Genomic DNA, 16,972 nt, shown 5'->3' on the forward strand with positions numbered 1-16,972 from the left:
CGCTACAATATCCTATATGAGGATGCAGAAATTGAAGGGAATATTAATACTATCCATGCTAGCGAAAAGCAATAGACCAAACAAGATGAACCAAGGCTTCCTAATGTTCCCAAGGAGAGTGGGTCAAAAACCCAGATGGCCCAAAGGGTCTTAAGGCCCGGAGCGGGCAAAAACCCACAAAACTAAAAAAAGAAACAGATTGTTCCTAATGGGCCACCGGCTATCATTAAAAATCACAAGCCCAAAGTGAAAGATGCTACAAGAAAAGGGGAAATCTCTACAAGCTCATCCAAAGCGCCCCTACAACAACGTTCAACAACAAGGAATAGTGAAATTGTTGCTATGGAAGCCAAAATGCTCGATACTATGAGGAGGCTACAGCAAGAACAAAATGAATCCCACGAAGTGTCAAAAATTGCGAAGAATGTGCTAGAGGAGCACATGGTAAGGGATGGTTTCCTCTCCCAATTGCCGAAGAGCTTCATGAATGAAGGAGCGCGGAGAAACCAAGGAGGCCCTCTGCGGAAGGAAAAACCACCAGACAGCTTGTTGGAGTATATGAGTAACGCTGACAGCAACTTATCGAGACATGGAAATGATGTTATGCTAGACTCGCCGATGATGGTTGCTGGGGTCAAATCCCAAAACTAAACTTGGGTATGTTTCTACCCTTCTTTTTTTTCTTTTGAGGTCATCATGAATGTTATTACTTGGAATTGTAGAGGAGCAGGGGGTAAAACTTTTTCGGCACTTATTAAAGACATTAAAAGATAATATAATGCTAGTTTTTGTAATATGTTAGAAACATATATTGGTGGAGATTGTGGTAGAACTGTTTGTAAAAAATTAGGTTTTGATAATTTTTACATTGAGGATGCTAGAGGGTTTTCTGGTGGCATATGGTGCCTTTGGGACAAATCTACCTGGAATGTGGATATCACTTTTCATAGCTCTCAAATGGTGCACATAGAATTGAAGCAGGGGCAGTCACCACCCTGGTTGCTCTCGGTCATATATGGTAGCCCACAGAGGGCAAGTCGAAGAGCTCTCTGGAATAAGATTCGCGATCTAAGCAGCAACATTAACCAACCCTGGTGTCTCATTGGCGACTTCGACGCTATTCTCAATGATTTCAAAAGGAAAGGTAGTGCTAGAAGCAATCCCAGAGGTGCCTGTTCTGAATTCCAAACATGTATCTCGGATTGTGCCCTTTTTGATCTAGGCTACTGTGGCTGGACCTTTACCTGGAAAAGAGGTAACCTAGTAGAGCGGTTAGACAGAGCACTTTGTAATCTGAAATGGCATAACACCTTCCCTGAATCGAAGGTCAAACAACTACCCAGTTTCAAATCGGATCACTCGCCTCTTTGTCTCTAACTCATCCCTTCTCCTCCAATAAACAAGGGCGAAAGACCGTTTAGATTTCTGGCAGCTTGGCTAACGCATCCAGATTTTGCTGAATGGGTAAAGGGTAATTGGAAGGTCCAGAAGTCTTGGTCCCATTGTATCACTGAGTTCCAGAGGTCTCTTAAGTCATGGAAATCTGAAGTCTTTGGTAACATCCATAAAAGAAAGAGAAGAATTATAAGGAGGTTACAAGGGATTACAGCTTGCATAAATCTCGAAAGTAACATTTTTCTCCAAGAGCTGCAAAAGTCTCTATGGGCCGAATATAAAGACATTCTACTGCAAGAAGAGATTTTATGGTACCAAAAGTTGAGATGTAAATAGTTAGAGTTCGGTGACCGTAATACAAAATATTTCCATGGAAGTACCATGGCAAGAAGGAGGAAAAATAAAGTTGAGTCCCTTCAAGGGCCAGATGGCAGCTGGATTTCTGATAAACCAACTCTGGAAGGTATGGCAACATCTTTCTACAGTAACCTTTCACTAATGACACCCCAGATGGTCCTTATGTACTGAACAACTTCCCCCCTCTCCAATGATGATCTGATGATGTTGGGTTGGTCTTTTAACCACCTAGAGATTACGGATGCCATCTTTCACATGGGTAGCCTGAAATCCCCGGGTACAGATGGAATTCAAGCTATTTTCTACCAGAATTTTTGGGAGAAGGTAGGCTCGGACCTCTGCATGCTAGTTGATGGTATTTTCCGAAATCCGAACAAGGTGGAAGAAGTTAATGAAACGTTAATCACCCTTATTCCAAAGGTGGAACCGGTCACGGACCTGAAACAATTGCGGCCAATCAGCTTGTGCAATGCCTCTTACAAAGTGATTACTAAAGTTCTAGCTAACCGCTTGAAAAAGATTATGGAAAAGCTTATCAGCCCAAATCAATGCAGCTTCGTTCCAGGGAGACAGAGTTTGGACAATATTATTATATCACAAGAAGTTATTCACTGCATGAGGCACAAAAAAGGTAGAAAAGGGTGGATGACTATTAAGATTGATTTGGAAAAGGCCTATGATAGATTGAAGTGGTCCTTTGTCAGAGACACACTAATTGATATAGGTATTCCGGAGTGTATTATCAATTTAATTTATTGTTGCATTTCAACTGTGAAAATGAAAGTCCTTTGGAATGGAGAAGCTCTAGACGAATTCAATCCCTCTCGGGGCATCCGTTAAGGCGACCCCATCTCTTCCTATATCTTTGTCCTTTGCATGGAAAGACTATCCCAATTGATAAATGCAGAAGTAGAGCATGATTTTTGGAAACCTATTCAATTAAATAGAAACAGTCCGAAACTTTCGCACATCTGCTTTGCGGATGATCTTGTCCTCTTTGCGGAAGCTAAAATGAGACAAGCCAAAGTCATTATGAAGGTTTTGGATGCGTTTTGCTTGAGCTCAGGTTAGAAGATCATCAACGACAAAACCAGAATATTTTTCTCCAAGAATGTGGGGGCATAGTATTCGAGAAGAAATAAGTGGATTCTTAAGCTTCAGGAGAATGGAAGACCTTGTTAAATATTTGGGCGTCCCTCTCATCCATTCCAGAGTTACAAGAAATACATATAAAGAGGTGGAAGTAAAGATTAATGCAAGACTAAACAACTGGAAAGCCTCATCCCTTTCCCTAGCTGGGAGAACCACCCTAGTGAGATCTGTCCTTTCTACTATTCCGAGTTATACTATGCAAACTACCTTTATTCCTATATCTACTTGTGATGTTATTGACCGTAAATGCAGGAATTTTATTTGGGGAGAAATTGAAAACTCAAAAAAGGTTCACCTCTTGAACTGGAAAATAATGGGTGAACCTAAGAGAGCTGGAGGACTAAGAGTGCGGCACGCTAAAGATCTTAATCGTGCGTATATTATGAAAGCAGGATGGGGTCTTATCGAAAAGAAGGACTCACTATGGGCTTGGGTACTTAGAGCCAAGTATCGGTGCGGAAATGACATTGTTCCAAATGTGACTAGGAGACCAAATGACTCGAACCTTTGGAAAGGCATATGTTCTTCCTGGGAAGCAATTGAAAGTAATTCCATCTGAAGGATAGGAGACAGACCCCACATCAACTTTTGGAATCATCATTGGGTGTAGAGAATATACCAAGGTGATGAAGAAGCAAGGCTTGGCTCGCAAGATGACCAAGGAACCGGACAGCTTAATCCGATGGTACCCACCTGATGCTGACTACCTTAAAATTAATGTGGGCGGGTCCTTCTACGCTCATAATGGTAACGCTGCTTGTGATGGAATTGTTCGTGACAATCTTGGAAGGTTTGTGAAAGGGTTTTCTTGCAACCTAGGGAGTTGCTCTATTATGCATGGGAATTGTGGGGTATTATCAAAGGCTTGCAAATCACTATCGACAACGATTATAATCGTATTGTTATAGAATCCGACTCTATGATGGCCATCGGTTTCATCAAGGCAGATCGTCCGAGACATCACCCTTACTCTCCTCTGTTAGATGATATTAAGGTGCTGAGAAGGCGCTTGACTCAAGTATCGTGGAAGCATATTCTGCGTGAGGCTAATGGTGTTGTGGACATCCTTGCAAGGATAAGACAAAACCTTCCTATCGGACACCAGATTTTTTATTCCCCCTCCCCCTGAGATTGTTCACAGTTTATATGTTGACAGCATAGGCACCCTCAGATTAAGGGGCTGCTAAGCTTATCTTTGGTTTTCTTTTATTTTTCTTTTCTCTTTTGTTGGGATCTGTGATCCCCCTATTACCACAAAAAAGGAATAGTTGCCAGGACTTCAGTGATGATTTATCCACTTGTTCTAGTTTAATGATAATACTGTTAAGTATTTCAGAGGTGTTAGTCCTTCCCAACTAATCAATTCATCCGATAAGCAATTTGCATTAATAAATAGTTTCTGCAAGATTTTTCAAAGTTGCAAGGTGTGTTAAATTAAACATTGCTTCTTATAAAATGTTTGTATACAGATGAAACAGAAAACCTATAAAGGGATACAGAAGAAGTTCAGCTTACCTCTAGATCTGTAAAATGAGAAATTAGGACACAACATACGTGTAAAGGTGTGTTTGGCAATCACATTGAAAAAAAAGTACATTACAACTTTTTGAAAGCTTCAATATTTGGTTTGGCTAATTTTCCTTTCTATAAACGCAAAAGTGATTTTAGTCACAAAATACGTTTACAAACCATTGACATTTAACATTTATTTTTCTTTTACCAACTTTATCCTTTATATATATTATTGTATTATTTATAGAATTCTTATTATTTCTTTTTATATGAGCTCTTTTTTTCTATTATTTATTATTTATATTTTTTTATTAATTTTTATTTGACATTATATATATTTTTATAATAGTAATTTTTGTACATTATATTTATTATTATCTTTTTATAATATAATTTATTGATCCATTAGGTAAAATAAATTAAACAAAAAAACTAATCATAAATAATAATAATAGTAAAAAATTATAGTATACTAAAAAAGAATACTAAAAGTACTAAAAATATACTATATAAAAATATGTAAGAAAAAATATAAAAAAATTAAACATATATTAAAAAATAACATTATAATTTATTAATTTAATGTCATATATTTTTTAATGATTATCTATCTAAAAGTGATTTTCACTAATATTATTCAAACAATATTTATTTTATCAAAATCAATTTTAGTATAAAGTTACCAAATATAAATGATATTGATACAAACTTATTTCTACTCAAAATCAATTTTATAAAATCCCTTTTATTCAAACTCCAATTTAACAAATCACAATCAAAAAACACACTTAACAAGTTAACTGACACACATCCGATAGATTCATTAGCACTTCTCCATATAGAGATGTGGAAGACCAAGTTGACAGACGTCTTTAAAGATTGAAGACAATGTTGATAATTAATTTTAATTAAAAACTAAAATATTAACTTCGAAATTTTTTGGAGATCATTTTAAATAAATACTCTAAATTATATATATTAGAAAATGAAGGAGGATACTTAATAATTAATATATAACGAAAGGAATGTCAAACATTAGCATAGCTTATTTAGATTTTTTTTATATGTACAAGATATTTAAAAATCCTAATAAGTAATCTTTTTGTTTAATTGCTAATAATTAATTTATAAATTTAATTTTAGTGTATTAATAATATAAATTATTTTATATATTTATTTAAAAATTTAATTTTAATATATTAATAGTATAAAATTTTTTACATAATTATCTAATTAAATTTATATAATTTTTTAAGTAATAAATTTTATGATTCAATGTATATATAAAATTATTTTATATAATACATAGAAATTAAATTCTTCATTTAGTTATATATATTTTTATAGATGACTATTGACACACAATGATACATTATTAGGTGTATATGTAAAATTGTTTCATTAAGAAACAAAATGTAAATTTGTTTTATTGTTGCTAAAACATGAAAATTAAACTCTTGCTCTATTCACTAAAACTAAGAATTTAATTTTTATATTTATTACTTAATAATCTTTTATCTGGTTGCAACTCTTTTCTTAAGCGTTAGTCCCATTATCAATAAAAAAAACCCACCCTAAAGCATTATAATTTGTCCTTAATCTTTCATTAAACTTTAATTAAAAACGCTGAAATTTAAAACTGATTCAAAATTGAATTTAAATTGATTTGATTATAGTTTAATTATTTAAAAATTTAAATATAATGAAATTAAACCGAAACTGAACCGGCGTACACGCTAGACAAAGAAACACAATGGATAAGAGATCCGAAATTTCTAGATCAAACGAAGACAAAAATATTATTGTTTTCTCTTTTCTTTTAACTCCAAAAAATATATATGTAAAGTGACAAGAAATAAAAGTTGCAAAATAATTGAAAAACACAAGTCGAAAAAAAGAAGGACATGTGGGATGGTTGGAGTGGATACAACGTTAACATGTAGTCCACTGCATGCGCAATAAATAAATAAATAAGGTAAATAAACAATGAATTAGTATAAATAATAAATAATAAATGAGTTTTAAGAGTTGTTATATGAATAAAAGAATAAGGATGATATGAATGATCATTATTCCCCAAACGCTCCCTTAACCCACCCAAACCCCGCCGGAAATCCAAATCCCCCAATCGTTGTTATTCCGAAGATATTTTTCCTTTGATTCATGTGCTTCTTCTTGTTTTAATTTGGAGAGCCCTAAAATCCCTTGCGATTTGATTCGAAAAGATTGCGATTTGCGAAGTAAAGGGTGGGTTATAGGGGTAAGGGTAAGGGTGAAGGGTAAACTCTGCTTTCTCAACAAAAACAAAAGGAGAAAAATATCTAGGTCGAGAAAAAATGGTGGTTTCCGATGCTCCCAACGGCGGTGGCTCTTCGTCTCCGCCACTGGTGGTGGAGCAAACCAACACGCTTGGGATCACGAAGCCTATCTCTCTCGCCGGTCCCACCGACGCCGATTTACATCGGAACGCCGAATTGGAGAAGGTAGGTTTTTTTTTTTAAACAATTTTATTTTAATTGAATTGCTTATTGACTTCACGTTCATGCTTTTGATTTGGTGGGGGAAAAATCCTTTTTTGTTTTTGGGGGGGTCTGTTTTGTTTGGTTTTTCCTAGTTTCTGCTTGATTCGGGACTCTACGAGAGCAATGAAGAAGCTGCCACCAGGAGAGAGGTTCTTCAGCGCCTTGATCAGGTTATCAACTCCTTCGATCTAATTGAGATTGCTGTTTATTGAGGTGTTTCTTTGAATGAGGGGTTGTGGAATTTGTGTTTTGTGTTGTTGCATGTCGATGAATGTTGAACATGTTTTTGAACCCTGATAGATTGTTTTTTGGGGTACTGTTTCAACTTTGTAAAGTTCAAAGTTTTTTATTTTTGTTGTGTGACAAAGTTGACCTGTGATGTAGACTGTTAAAAGTTGGGTGAAGCAGTTGACGCGTCAACGAGGCTATACGGATCAGATGGTTGAGGATGCCAATGCCGTTATTTTCACTTTCGGTTCTTATCGACTAGGGGTGAGTATGAGGTGTAACTTTCTCCTGATTGATTCTAAGTAGTGTAGTGCTTGCTTTTGGCAAAGAATTGAATCGAAGGGACAATTTTTTAACTATTATTCTATTAGTGTATAATGTAGTTTATCTAAAAAGGATTTTTGGTGTATGATGTGCTTTAATTCAAGGTGTGCATGTTTGCCTTTATTTGATACATCATATGAATTGACAATAACATGATTTGAGAAGAATTGAAGAAGTTTAGATCAGTATATTGGATGATGACTTTATGAGAAAGGTTGTATATACCAATATAAGGCTTGTTAATCATAGTACAGAAGGGTATTAATGTTGTTGGGGATACTAAGAGTCTGAGTATAATTCATCCTGGGCTCTCTTTCTTCTTGAGCTTATCACTTAACTACTTTTATAAATATATTTATAGCCACCTCTCCAGAAATAGACATGTCATGTTTTATGGTTTATGCCGATGTCTAAAAATTGTTGAGTTCCCAGGCTCAGGTAGTGCTGGAGTCCTAATATTGTTGGTTTGTTTGTACCAATAGTCATGCTTCACTCGTTGTCAGGAAAATGACTGATGGATGATGACCTCAATTGAATTTCATTTTTAATGTTATGGTGGAATGTCTTAATCATTGTGCATGAATGTTAACAGTTTCTTCTCCACACTTTCCCAGTTATTTTGGTTAATTTGTTCTCGTAGCAAAAAACTACTTCTCTTTTTCCCCAAATTAAGTAGTACAGCTAGCAAAGTAGTCAAAATATTGTTGGATAGTACATCGTTGTCGTCTTCAAGTCACTGTTCCATGTAAAATTGGATATATAGCAAAAATTGAATTGTTTGCAGGTACATGGACCAGGAGCTGACATAGACACTTTGTGTGTTGGCCCTTCTTATGTGAATCGGGAGGTGATGACCTGAAGTTGGTTGTGTTTTTCTTAATTTACTGAAATCCATGGAATTATTGGATATCTTAGCCAATATTTCACTTGTTTGCAGGAAGACTTCTTTATCATTCTGCATAATATCTTGGCTGAAATGGAAGAAGTTACTGAACTTCAACCAGTTCCAGATGCTCATGTCCCCGTAATGAAATTCAAGTTCCAGGGAATATCTATAGATTTGCTTTATGCAAGTATATCTCTTTTGGTTGTGCCTGAAGTAAGTTTGGTAACCTTATTTAACAGGGCTTTATATTGACTGCTTTTTTGTGGGCAACAATTTTATTAAAACCACTTGTCTTATTGTTAAGAATCTGAGGGCTTCCCTAAGATAAGTATCAGCATCATTTATAAAGTCGAGCTCAGTGATACTTTGGAAAATTGATGCAATGATTCTTCTCGTGTTCTTGTGTGTTTCTAAGAGAAACATGATCCTTTGGTTATTCTTCCCCTTCAGAGTTTTTCATCTCCTCTGTTAGAATCTATTTTTCCTTTCAAGCTGGCTCACATTTGATATCGTTTTCAAACTCATTTATGTACAGGACCTGGACATCTCACATGGCTCAGTGCTGTATGATGTTGATGAACCTACTGTTCGAAGTCTTAATGGCTGCCGGGTGGCAGATCAAATTCTTAAACTTGTTCCAAATGTTGAGGTTAATATACATGTTTTTTGGTTTGTTAATTGATATTTTAGTAGATTTAATTCTCTTTCATCTTATTAACTTGATAATCTGTTAACCCTTGACAATGATAGCACTTCCGAACCACACTGAGATGTTTAAAGTTTTGGGCTAAAAGGCGTGGTGTTTATTCAAATGTAAGAGAGCTAAACTGAAAACCTTTGTAGTTTGCTATTTACTATCATTAATGGCAATAGAATCCATGTTTTTCTTTATTGTATGCTCTATTCAGGTTACGGGATTCCTTGGAGGCGTGAATTGGGCTCTATTAGTTGCTCGAATTTGCCAGCTTTACCCTAATGCAATCCCTAGTATGCTGGTTTCTCGATTCTTTAGGGTATATACACAGTGGAGGTGGCCAAACCCTGTCATGCTGTGCACAATAGAGGAAAATGAACTGGGTTTCCCAGTTTGGGATCCTCGTAGAAACCCGCGGGACAGATATCACATTATGCCAATTATTACTCCTGCATACCCTTGCATGAATTCCAGCTACAATGTCTCCGCAAGCACTCTTCGTGTTATGAAGGAACAGTTTCGCTATGGCAACAAGATTTGTGATGTAAGAGGTGTTATCCCATTTAGTTTTCTTTTTTATTAAAAGAATTGTGACTTTTTTAAATAAATGGCTTTAATTGTAGGAAATTGAGCTCAGTAAAGCCCAATGGAGTGCACTTTTTCAGCCATATTTCTTTTTCGAAGCCTACAAAAACTATTTACAAGTGGACATCCTTGCAGCAGACACTGATGACTTGTTAGCATGGAAAGGTTGGGTAGAATCTCGATTGAGGCAGCTCACCCTGAAGGTACACCACTGTTATTATCTTATACAAATTTCATCGGGTGGGTTTAGTCCCCCTCTCTTTTCCCAACCAAAGAAAAATGAAAAAGAAAAGAAAAAAAAATGTATGCTTCCACCTGTTGTAGCTTGTGGAGGGTAGATGTATTTAGGATTTTAAATGTGACCAAAGGCAATAATAGCCTTTTTTTTTGTGCCAAGGTTCAGTCTCTTAGTCCATATCTCTTTTTGAATTTTACATACCTACCAAAAGGGGAAAGGGGAATATCTTATCTAGGGATATTATGACAAATTCTTTTAATTTTATTGGTTATACATTAATGCATGCTGTCTATTTCTAAGCAGATAGAGCGGGATACAAATGGGATGTTGCAGTGTCATCCTTACCCACATGAGTATGCAGACACATCCAGACATTGTGCTCATTCTGCATTTTTCATGGGCTTGCAAAGAAAAGAGGGAGAAAAAGGTCAAGAGGGACAACAATTTGATATACGTGGAACGGTTGATGAATTCAGGCAAGAAATAAATATGTATATGTACTGGAAGCCAGGGATGGAAATTTTTGTTTCCCATGTACGTCGAAAGCAGCTCCCTTTATTTGTATTTCCAGATGGTTACAAACGCAATCGGATGTCAAGGCACATAAGCCATTCAGCTGAAAAAATGGGTGAGGATGCCGCAAAGCCCAACCTAGGGTCTTCTGAAAGAAGTGTCAAGAGGAAAAATGACCATGAAATGTTGGATGAGAAGCTAGGCAAACCAGAGAAGAGGGCCTCTATCAGCCCACAGAGGCTAGTGTGCGTCTCTCCAGAAAGTTGTTCATCTCAAATGAGTATTGATGGTACCAAAGGGGTTAGGTTAGCCAAGAATGCTGGCACCAAATGCGAAATTAAGTCATCTAATGGACTCCTAGAAAATGGAATAAGTACCGAAGGAGCTTACGTGCATATTAGTGAAACAGGTGGTGTTCATCCCAAAAATGATAGTCAGAACTCAAGGTGTTCAGAAGTTCAGAATGAGGTAAGCTTGCTGAATCACTGGAGCAAACCGTCTTGGGAATGTTGTTTGGTTCATTGCAAGTTCCTTAATAGAAGTTGGTAATCTATTTCAGAATGGAGTTGATAGGAACAAAGCTGGGGAAATGGATCTGGATTGCTTGGAAAGTGCAGAAACTGCATCTTCCAAAAGCTTGTCAAACTGTAAAGAGAGTGCTGTTGATATGGATCAACAACTAGACAATACTCATAATTTCCAAAGAACTGAATATTCAGATTATGTACCAACTGCGAGCTCCCAGGCCCTCAATTGCGAGGTGAGTTTCTTCACTTGAGGACTTTTGGCTTAGAACTGTTGTGGATGGCAGTGAAAAAAACTGGGAAGTCTGGGAGATAGTGAGAGTCGGGAATCTTTGCAGGGTGATGATGATTGTGTGGCACATCCAGATCAGTTCTGAGGAGTGGGTGTTTTCATGGAAATAGAGTATTTCAAAATATCATGACCAAATTGAAGGTTTTGAATTGTCTGATATCTCTGTTTTCTCCATAATAAAGATTATCTAATTTAGAACACTTCTCAATTCTTTGCTTAAATAGTAGGAAATTGAACTTTTATCTTACCTGGCCTTTCTGAAGAATTGTTAACTTTTTTTTTTGGGGGGGGGGGGGGGGGGTTGGCAACTTAGTATTAACACTTAACAATTATGGCAATCAGAGTGTTCTGTTCCTGTTCTCTTCAAGTTTTGATGAACCGTTTTGCATTTCCCACTTTTCATTTACATTGTATGTTTTCGCTGTTTGTTTCAAGATAATTTGAACGATCGATTTCCATGGCCATTGAATTTCTTAGTCAATTTTCTGACTGGTGAATATGTGGTCGCAGGTCCTGCACCACTATACGTGCTATGTATCCAGTAACTGCTTAAGTACCTGAGTTGTTTTGTGTATAGAGACTCCCAGAGACCGGACTTTACCTTTTTTTTTTCCTGTTGAAATTATAGTTTTACAGCCAAGTTTAATGCCTTATTTGATTACTAATCATTGATGCACTCTATTCTCTATATTGTGTATAGCGAGATGTCAGACTTGGAAGTGTTGTATAAATTCAAGAAGGGGCTAGGTCAGAATCTTTGCAGAAGCTAGTAAAAGGCATGCTTTTTCAACTCATTCCAATGTGAATAAGAATGTGTTTATACTGTTCTGTTTGGTTCTGTTTTTTTCTTTTGTAGGAAGATGAGTTTGAATTGAATCACATGACATTTGGGAGGTGAATTGCTGAAATTATTCATAATGCTATACCTTGTATAACTGTGCTGGGGATGTTGCTGTGCTGAGATAATTTGAATGGGACTGACGCTGTTTTGGACCCTCGAGTCAGCTTGAAAAGAAATGATGAAAGGAGAAACAGATTGGGGTTTGGGGGATGGCACTGTGTTGATCGTTTATGTACATAGATGAAGAGCATGATGGAGATGCCTAAAACGGTCACATCCTGTTGTCTGTGAAACATGGTCTAAACTCATATTCAGAGCTCTCAATGTCTCAAAAATCCTTTTTAACATATTTACCTACTTTGATTTTTAAGGAGTTGGAACTATGTTGTTTTGCTTTGCGATGTGGTTGATACATCGTGTAAATGTAGTTTAGTAGTTTATTTTGGGTAGGTGGTTAAGAAGAGAAAATGCTAAGAAAAATGCTTGGCGGAAGATTAGAAATTGGGGTGGATAAATCTGTTGATGAGTTTCTTTGGTTTTTACAATTTAGTGAACTAGGCTTGTGAAAATTTGTATCTCTCATCATTAGTGCTTCTAAACATTTCGTTTCTGAGTACTTTATTGTTCATTTGATGATTCTGAAGCCTAGTATAGGTCTTAAAACGATACATTTTGAATGAGATCCACTAAATCAACCTTGCCAATCGTATTTACGGAATAAAGCTGAATGTAAACATTAATAAACTTGACGATTATAATATACATTACATTTTATGTCTTTGGGATTATTCTTAGTGGGGATTACCCCCGTTACACACTACTATACAAGCGGCTTTCTTCGTTCTCGCTTGTAACATTACTGTCCTTGTAACTGGCTATGTACCTAGCATCACTAAGTAGGGGAGTTATGTCAAAGTCAGTTGCCACTCTCTTACGTGAAGAACCTGGGTGACAACACTGACGAAGAACTTGCAAAATCTCCCTTGTGGAAGGCCTAGATGAGGGTAATGAGCTTGTGCAAATGAGCCCTAGTTTGTAGACAGTAGTCATATCTTCCACGTGGCATGTTTCTTTGATATCCTCATCTAAGACATCAGCAAGACACTTCCCCTCACTGTATTGCCTCCATGCCCAGTCAACTAGGCTGCTTCCATCTTCTCCACATTTAGGCTCTCTTCCAGTCACAAGCTCTAGGAGCACAACCCCAAAACTATATACATCGACTTTCTCATTGATCTTGCTACAATAAGCATATTCTGCAATGCAATTGAATCAACGTTAGATTACTCCACCAAAGTATCAGTTGACTTAAGTTTTCAATTGGCATTGTAAGATATAAATTCATTCATTTATTTCTAGCCAACAGAATCAGTGTTTGAGAAATAAGCATTTTATGACCAAGTTGTGACAGCTCTTGTTTACCTGGTGGAATGTAGCCAAAAGACCCTGCTAAAGCAGACATGGTGTGCAGCTCCCCTGGCTTTAACAGCATCGTGGCGAGTCCAAAATCTGCTATACTAGCCTTGAATTCGGAGTTTAATAATATATTGCTAGACTTAACATCGCGATGGATGATTGATGGTGAGCACTCATGGTGCATGTAACATAGGCCTTGTGCAGCTCCAATGGCAATCTTCAACCTCGTTGGCCAACTCAACACCGCATGAGTCCTGTTGGGTGTACTCAAACCAATTGGTGACTTTTTATTCTTTCCATGAAGCCATTTGTCAAGGCTATGATTTTCCATGTACTCGTATACAAGAAGCTTTGAGTTCTCACTTGAGTAGCAACACAAGAGTTTCACTACATTAGAATGCCTAATGTTGCCCAAGATTTCAACCTCAGCCATAAACTCTTTCTCCCGCTTGTGATCCACATCCTTGTCACTCCAAATCTGCTTCACAGCAACATACTCACCTGGGCGATTTGAAGCGATCCGGTAAACTTTTCCAAAGCCTCCACTTCCAATAAGGTTGCTGTCTGTCAAGCTTGAGAAGAGATTAATTTCTGTGAGGTCATGCCTCTGGAATGAAGTGAGCCTCCATGTTGAAAGCTTACGGCCACAACGCAGCTTTTTACCCCGTTGCTTTGTCAGCTTGCACAATGCCAAGAGGGCAGCGGCTAACAATACAATGATGATGACCCCAAGAATCAAGGCAAAGAATTTTTTAGATGAATTGCTGGAGTGGGATGAGGTTTTAGTTAAGCAATTAGATAGATTGACTTTTGGATCATAAGCACACAGATTGGGATTGTTCAAGAAACTACTTTCATAGGCGAGGTTGTTAAGCTCATCTGGTATGTTCCCAGAAAGCTTATTATAGGACAAGTTGAGAAAAACAAACCTCAAGTCGCCTAACTGAGTTGGTATTTCACCAGACAACTCATTTTCAGACAAATCCAAGTAAACCAGACTAGGAAGAGTACTCATAGCTAGTGGGATTTGACCTGAAAGGTTGTTTCTTGATAGGGTTAAAGTGTTCAACGACTTCCATGAAATTATGTCGGATGGAAGCGTACCGGAAAGTTGATTCCCATCAAGCATGAGAGTTGTCATCTGAGAAATACCGGTCAATTCTCTTGGAATCTCACCGGAAAGCATGTTGTTTCCTGCCTTGAAAACCACAAGATTCACAACAGAAGAAACACCAAGCAATATTGGACCAGAAAACTTGTTGTCTCTGATCTCCAACCTTGTCATACTCCGGGACAATTCTCTTGGAATCTGACCGGAAAACGAGTTGTTGCTCAGCATCAAGCTCTCAAGGCTCCTGGAAGTCCACAAACTCAAAGGAACCTCCCCTGAAAACCTGTTATTGTGAAGCTGAACTGTGACAAGAGAACTACAATTCCCAAGCCATTGAGGCAAGTCACCACTCAGATCATTGGAGAAAGCCACCACACCCCTCAGAGCACCGCCGTCACACAAATGCTCCGGCAGCCCTCCACTCAACTGATTGCTGTCAACCTCAAACCCCACCAGCCTCGAATGCCTGCCAAATTCCGGAGGCAGAGTTCCATTCAGTTTGTTCCCAAAAACACTAAAATTACTAAGCTTTGGTAATAATCCTAAACCATTTGGAATCTCACCACTCAACTGGTTATAATAGAGCAGCAAAGCCGTCAAGTTGTTCAACTTCCCAAAATCTTTTGGTATAGAACCTGTCAAATTGTTCATGCTCAAATCAACCCCAGCCAGGTTCAAAGCTTGCACCGAATTTGGTATCTCACCAAACAACTTATTGTGGTACAGATACAAAAACGTCAAATTTCTTAAAGAAAACAAGCTAGTAGGAATTCTCCCTGTTAAGTTGTTCATTGACAAATCCAACTTTTCAAGATTCTCCAGTTTCGCGAAACTCTGGGGAATCTCTCCAGTCAAGTTGCACCGAGACAGCCACAAGAACTTCAGGTTCGTCAGGTTCCCAAAGTCGACCGGGATCGGCGCAGGGGCAAGACGGTAATTAAAGGCAAGACCAAGGATTTCCAGATTGGAGAGGTTTCCGATTTCTTTTGCTAACGTTCCGTTGAAGTTGTTCTGGAAGAGGTGGAGGGTTCTGAGTTCCGGCAGGTTTCCGATGGCCGGAGGAACGTCGCCGATGAAGCTGTTGCCGCCAAGGTTGAGGTACGTTAGGGTTCTGAGGCGGTCGACGTCGTCGGGAATTTTTCCGGCCAGGTAGTTCTGTGAGAGGTCGAGGTAGTTGAGATTGGAGCAATTGTAGAGTGAGGTCGGAAACTCACCGGAGATAGAGTTGTTGGAGAGGTCGAGCTTCGTGAGGTTCCTGAGGCCGTCGCAGATCGTCGGCGCCGGGAGGTTCTTCACGGTGATATCCTTATTGGCGAGGAGAAGCTCCGTAACTGCGCCACCGGTGCACCGGACTTCCTGCCACCCGCACGGAGAAGACGACGGCGACGGTTGCCATGATTGTAGTGACGGCGGATCGCCTAGTTGGTGTTTGAAGGTGAGAAGGGTGGTTTGTTCGGTGGTTTGTGAAATGACATCGGAGGACAGTGTGAGGGTAAGCAGGAAGAAGAGATGTAGAGAGAACTTGCGAATGCGGAGGGGTATTTTGGACATTTTCTGTGTGGCGTTCATATTTTTTGCCGGGAAGTCAACGAGGGAATATTTGGTCAAAATTTTAACATCTTTCTCTCTGTCTCTCTCTTTATACGCTCTGAAGAAAATGTTTTGAGAATTTGTGTATATAATTACAAGATTATAATCATTATATATTCTTAAACAAAAAGACCTGTTGATGGGAACTATTTGAGGAAAATGATTGAAGGGAAGACTACAAATAACTTTGGTTAATATAAAGAGTTTCATTCAAACACGAGTGGTTGAAAAGTGGCACGAGGATAAAAATAATAATGTGATGTCTCATAGCTCATAGGCCATCGTTGAAATTTCTCACTAGACTTTAGTTAGTTAAAATTACAATCAGTATTTATTTCTCTAATTTCCTTTCTACTTTATTGTGTATTTTATTATGTTCTAGATTATCTATTGTATGCACTCCTATATGCACTAATATTATTTGCTTCTGAAGACTGAAGAGGCGAAAAAGGTGAAACAAACTAGCAAGTGAAGTCAACCTAAGTAGACTGTTTTGTTTTACATTAGAAATAAAATAACCTAGTTAAGTTATGGGGAAGTGTAGAAGCATGCGGTTTCCTATATACCAGTGTGAAAAAACAGGAGCTATGGTCAAAGAAGCTGCTTCCTCAGTTTATGCTTTCTTTTGATACAATATTTAGTTGCATGAAATCATGAACACATGTTTGTCTTCTAACTAAATCATATTGGAAAGTCATGGTTTATTTTTAAATTTCATTATTAAGTTCTGTTTTGGTGGGTAACCGGAGATTGATGGATTGGGTGAAATCGAATGGCCCAGTCGTCCGCGGA

The 16,972-nt window shown here is 37.8% G+C and overlaps 3 protein-coding genes across 10 annotated transcripts; 2 read left to right on the forward strand and 1 right to left on the reverse strand.

Annotated features, from left to right (window-relative positions):
* Positions 1–795: 795 nt before the first annotated feature.
* On the forward strand, positions 796–1,377 carry LOC130945532 (uncharacterized). Its single transcript, XM_057874239.1, has one exon. It carries the CDS (start codon positions 796–798, stop codon positions 1,375–1,377), a length of 582 nt encoding a protein of 193 aa, XP_057730222.1.
* Positions 1,378–6,445: 5,068 nt separating this feature from the next.
* On the forward strand, positions 6,446–12,841 carry LOC130944006 (nuclear poly(A) polymerase 4-like). Of its 8 annotated transcripts, none has more exons than XR_009071945.1 (14): positions 6,446–6,899; positions 7,031–7,108; positions 7,323–7,430; positions 8,275–8,337; positions 8,428–8,589; positions 8,912–9,025; positions 9,127–9,189; positions 9,285–9,614; positions 9,694–9,858; positions 10,197–10,874; positions 10,966–11,166; positions 11,269–11,363; positions 11,733–11,969; positions 12,079–12,841. XR_009071945.1 is itself a non-coding variant. In XM_057872123.1 (13 exons), exons 1-12 carry the CDS (start codon positions 6,753–6,755, stop codon positions 11,950–11,952), a joined length of 2,139 nt encoding a protein of 712 aa, XP_057728106.1. In that variant the 5' UTR covers positions 6,446–6,752; the 3' UTR covers positions 11,953–11,998; positions 12,079–12,841. The 8 variants fall into 8 exon arrangements, 3 of the variants coding, with proteins under 3 accessions (XP_057728106.1, XP_057728105.1, XP_057728103.1); XR_009071946.1 differs by having other exon boundaries at positions 11,923–11,998; XR_009071947.1 differs by having other exon boundaries at positions 11,923–11,969.
* LOC130944005 (receptor-like protein kinase HSL1) lies at positions 12,784–16,272 on the reverse strand. Its single transcript, XM_057872119.1, has 2 exons — positions 13,486–16,272; positions 12,784–13,319 (listed from the first exon to the last, which is right to left on the reverse strand). The coding sequence occupies exons 1-2, from the start codon at positions 16,157–16,159 to the stop codon at positions 12,874–12,876; spliced, it is 3,120 nt and encodes a 1,039-aa protein (XP_057728102.1). The 5' UTR covers positions 16,160–16,272; the 3' UTR covers positions 12,784–12,873.
* Between the last annotated feature and the right edge of the window lie 700 nt (positions 16,273–16,972).

This window comes from Arachis stenosperma, chromosome 8 (assembly GCF_014773155.1).
Source record: "Arachis stenosperma cultivar V10309 chromosome 8, arast.V10309.gnm1.PFL2, whole genome shotgun sequence".
Classification (NCBI taxonomy): domain Eukaryota; kingdom Viridiplantae; phylum Streptophyta; class Magnoliopsida; order Fabales; family Fabaceae; genus Arachis; species Arachis stenosperma.

Excerpts from the sequence above, each read along its gene's own strand:
- LOC130945532 (XM_057874239.1), top strand. The coding sequence starts at position 796 with ATGTTAGAAACATATATTGGTGGAGATTGTGGTAGAACTGTTTGTAAA.
- LOC130944005 (XM_057872119.1), bottom strand. The coding sequence starts at position 16,159 with ATGAACGCCACACAGAAAATGTCCAAAATACCCCTCCGCATTCGCAAG. Across the intron at positions 13,320-13,485 it reads TTTTGGCTACATTCCACCAG|AATATGCTTATTGTAGCAAG; the intron begins GTAAACAAGAGC and ends ATTGCATTGCAG.
- LOC130944006 (XM_057872120.1), top strand. The coding sequence starts at position 6,753 with ATGGTGGTTTCCGATGCTCCCAACGGCGGTGGCTCTTCGTCTCCGCCA. Across the intron at positions 7,431-8,274 it reads TCGGTTCTTATCGACTAGGG|GTACATGGACCAGGAGCTGA; the intron begins GTGAGTATGAGG and ends AATTGTTTGCAG. Across the intron at positions 10,875-10,965 it reads GTTCAGAAGTTCAGAATGAG|AATGGAGTTGATAGGAACAA; the intron begins GTAAGCTTGCTG and ends AATCTATTTCAG.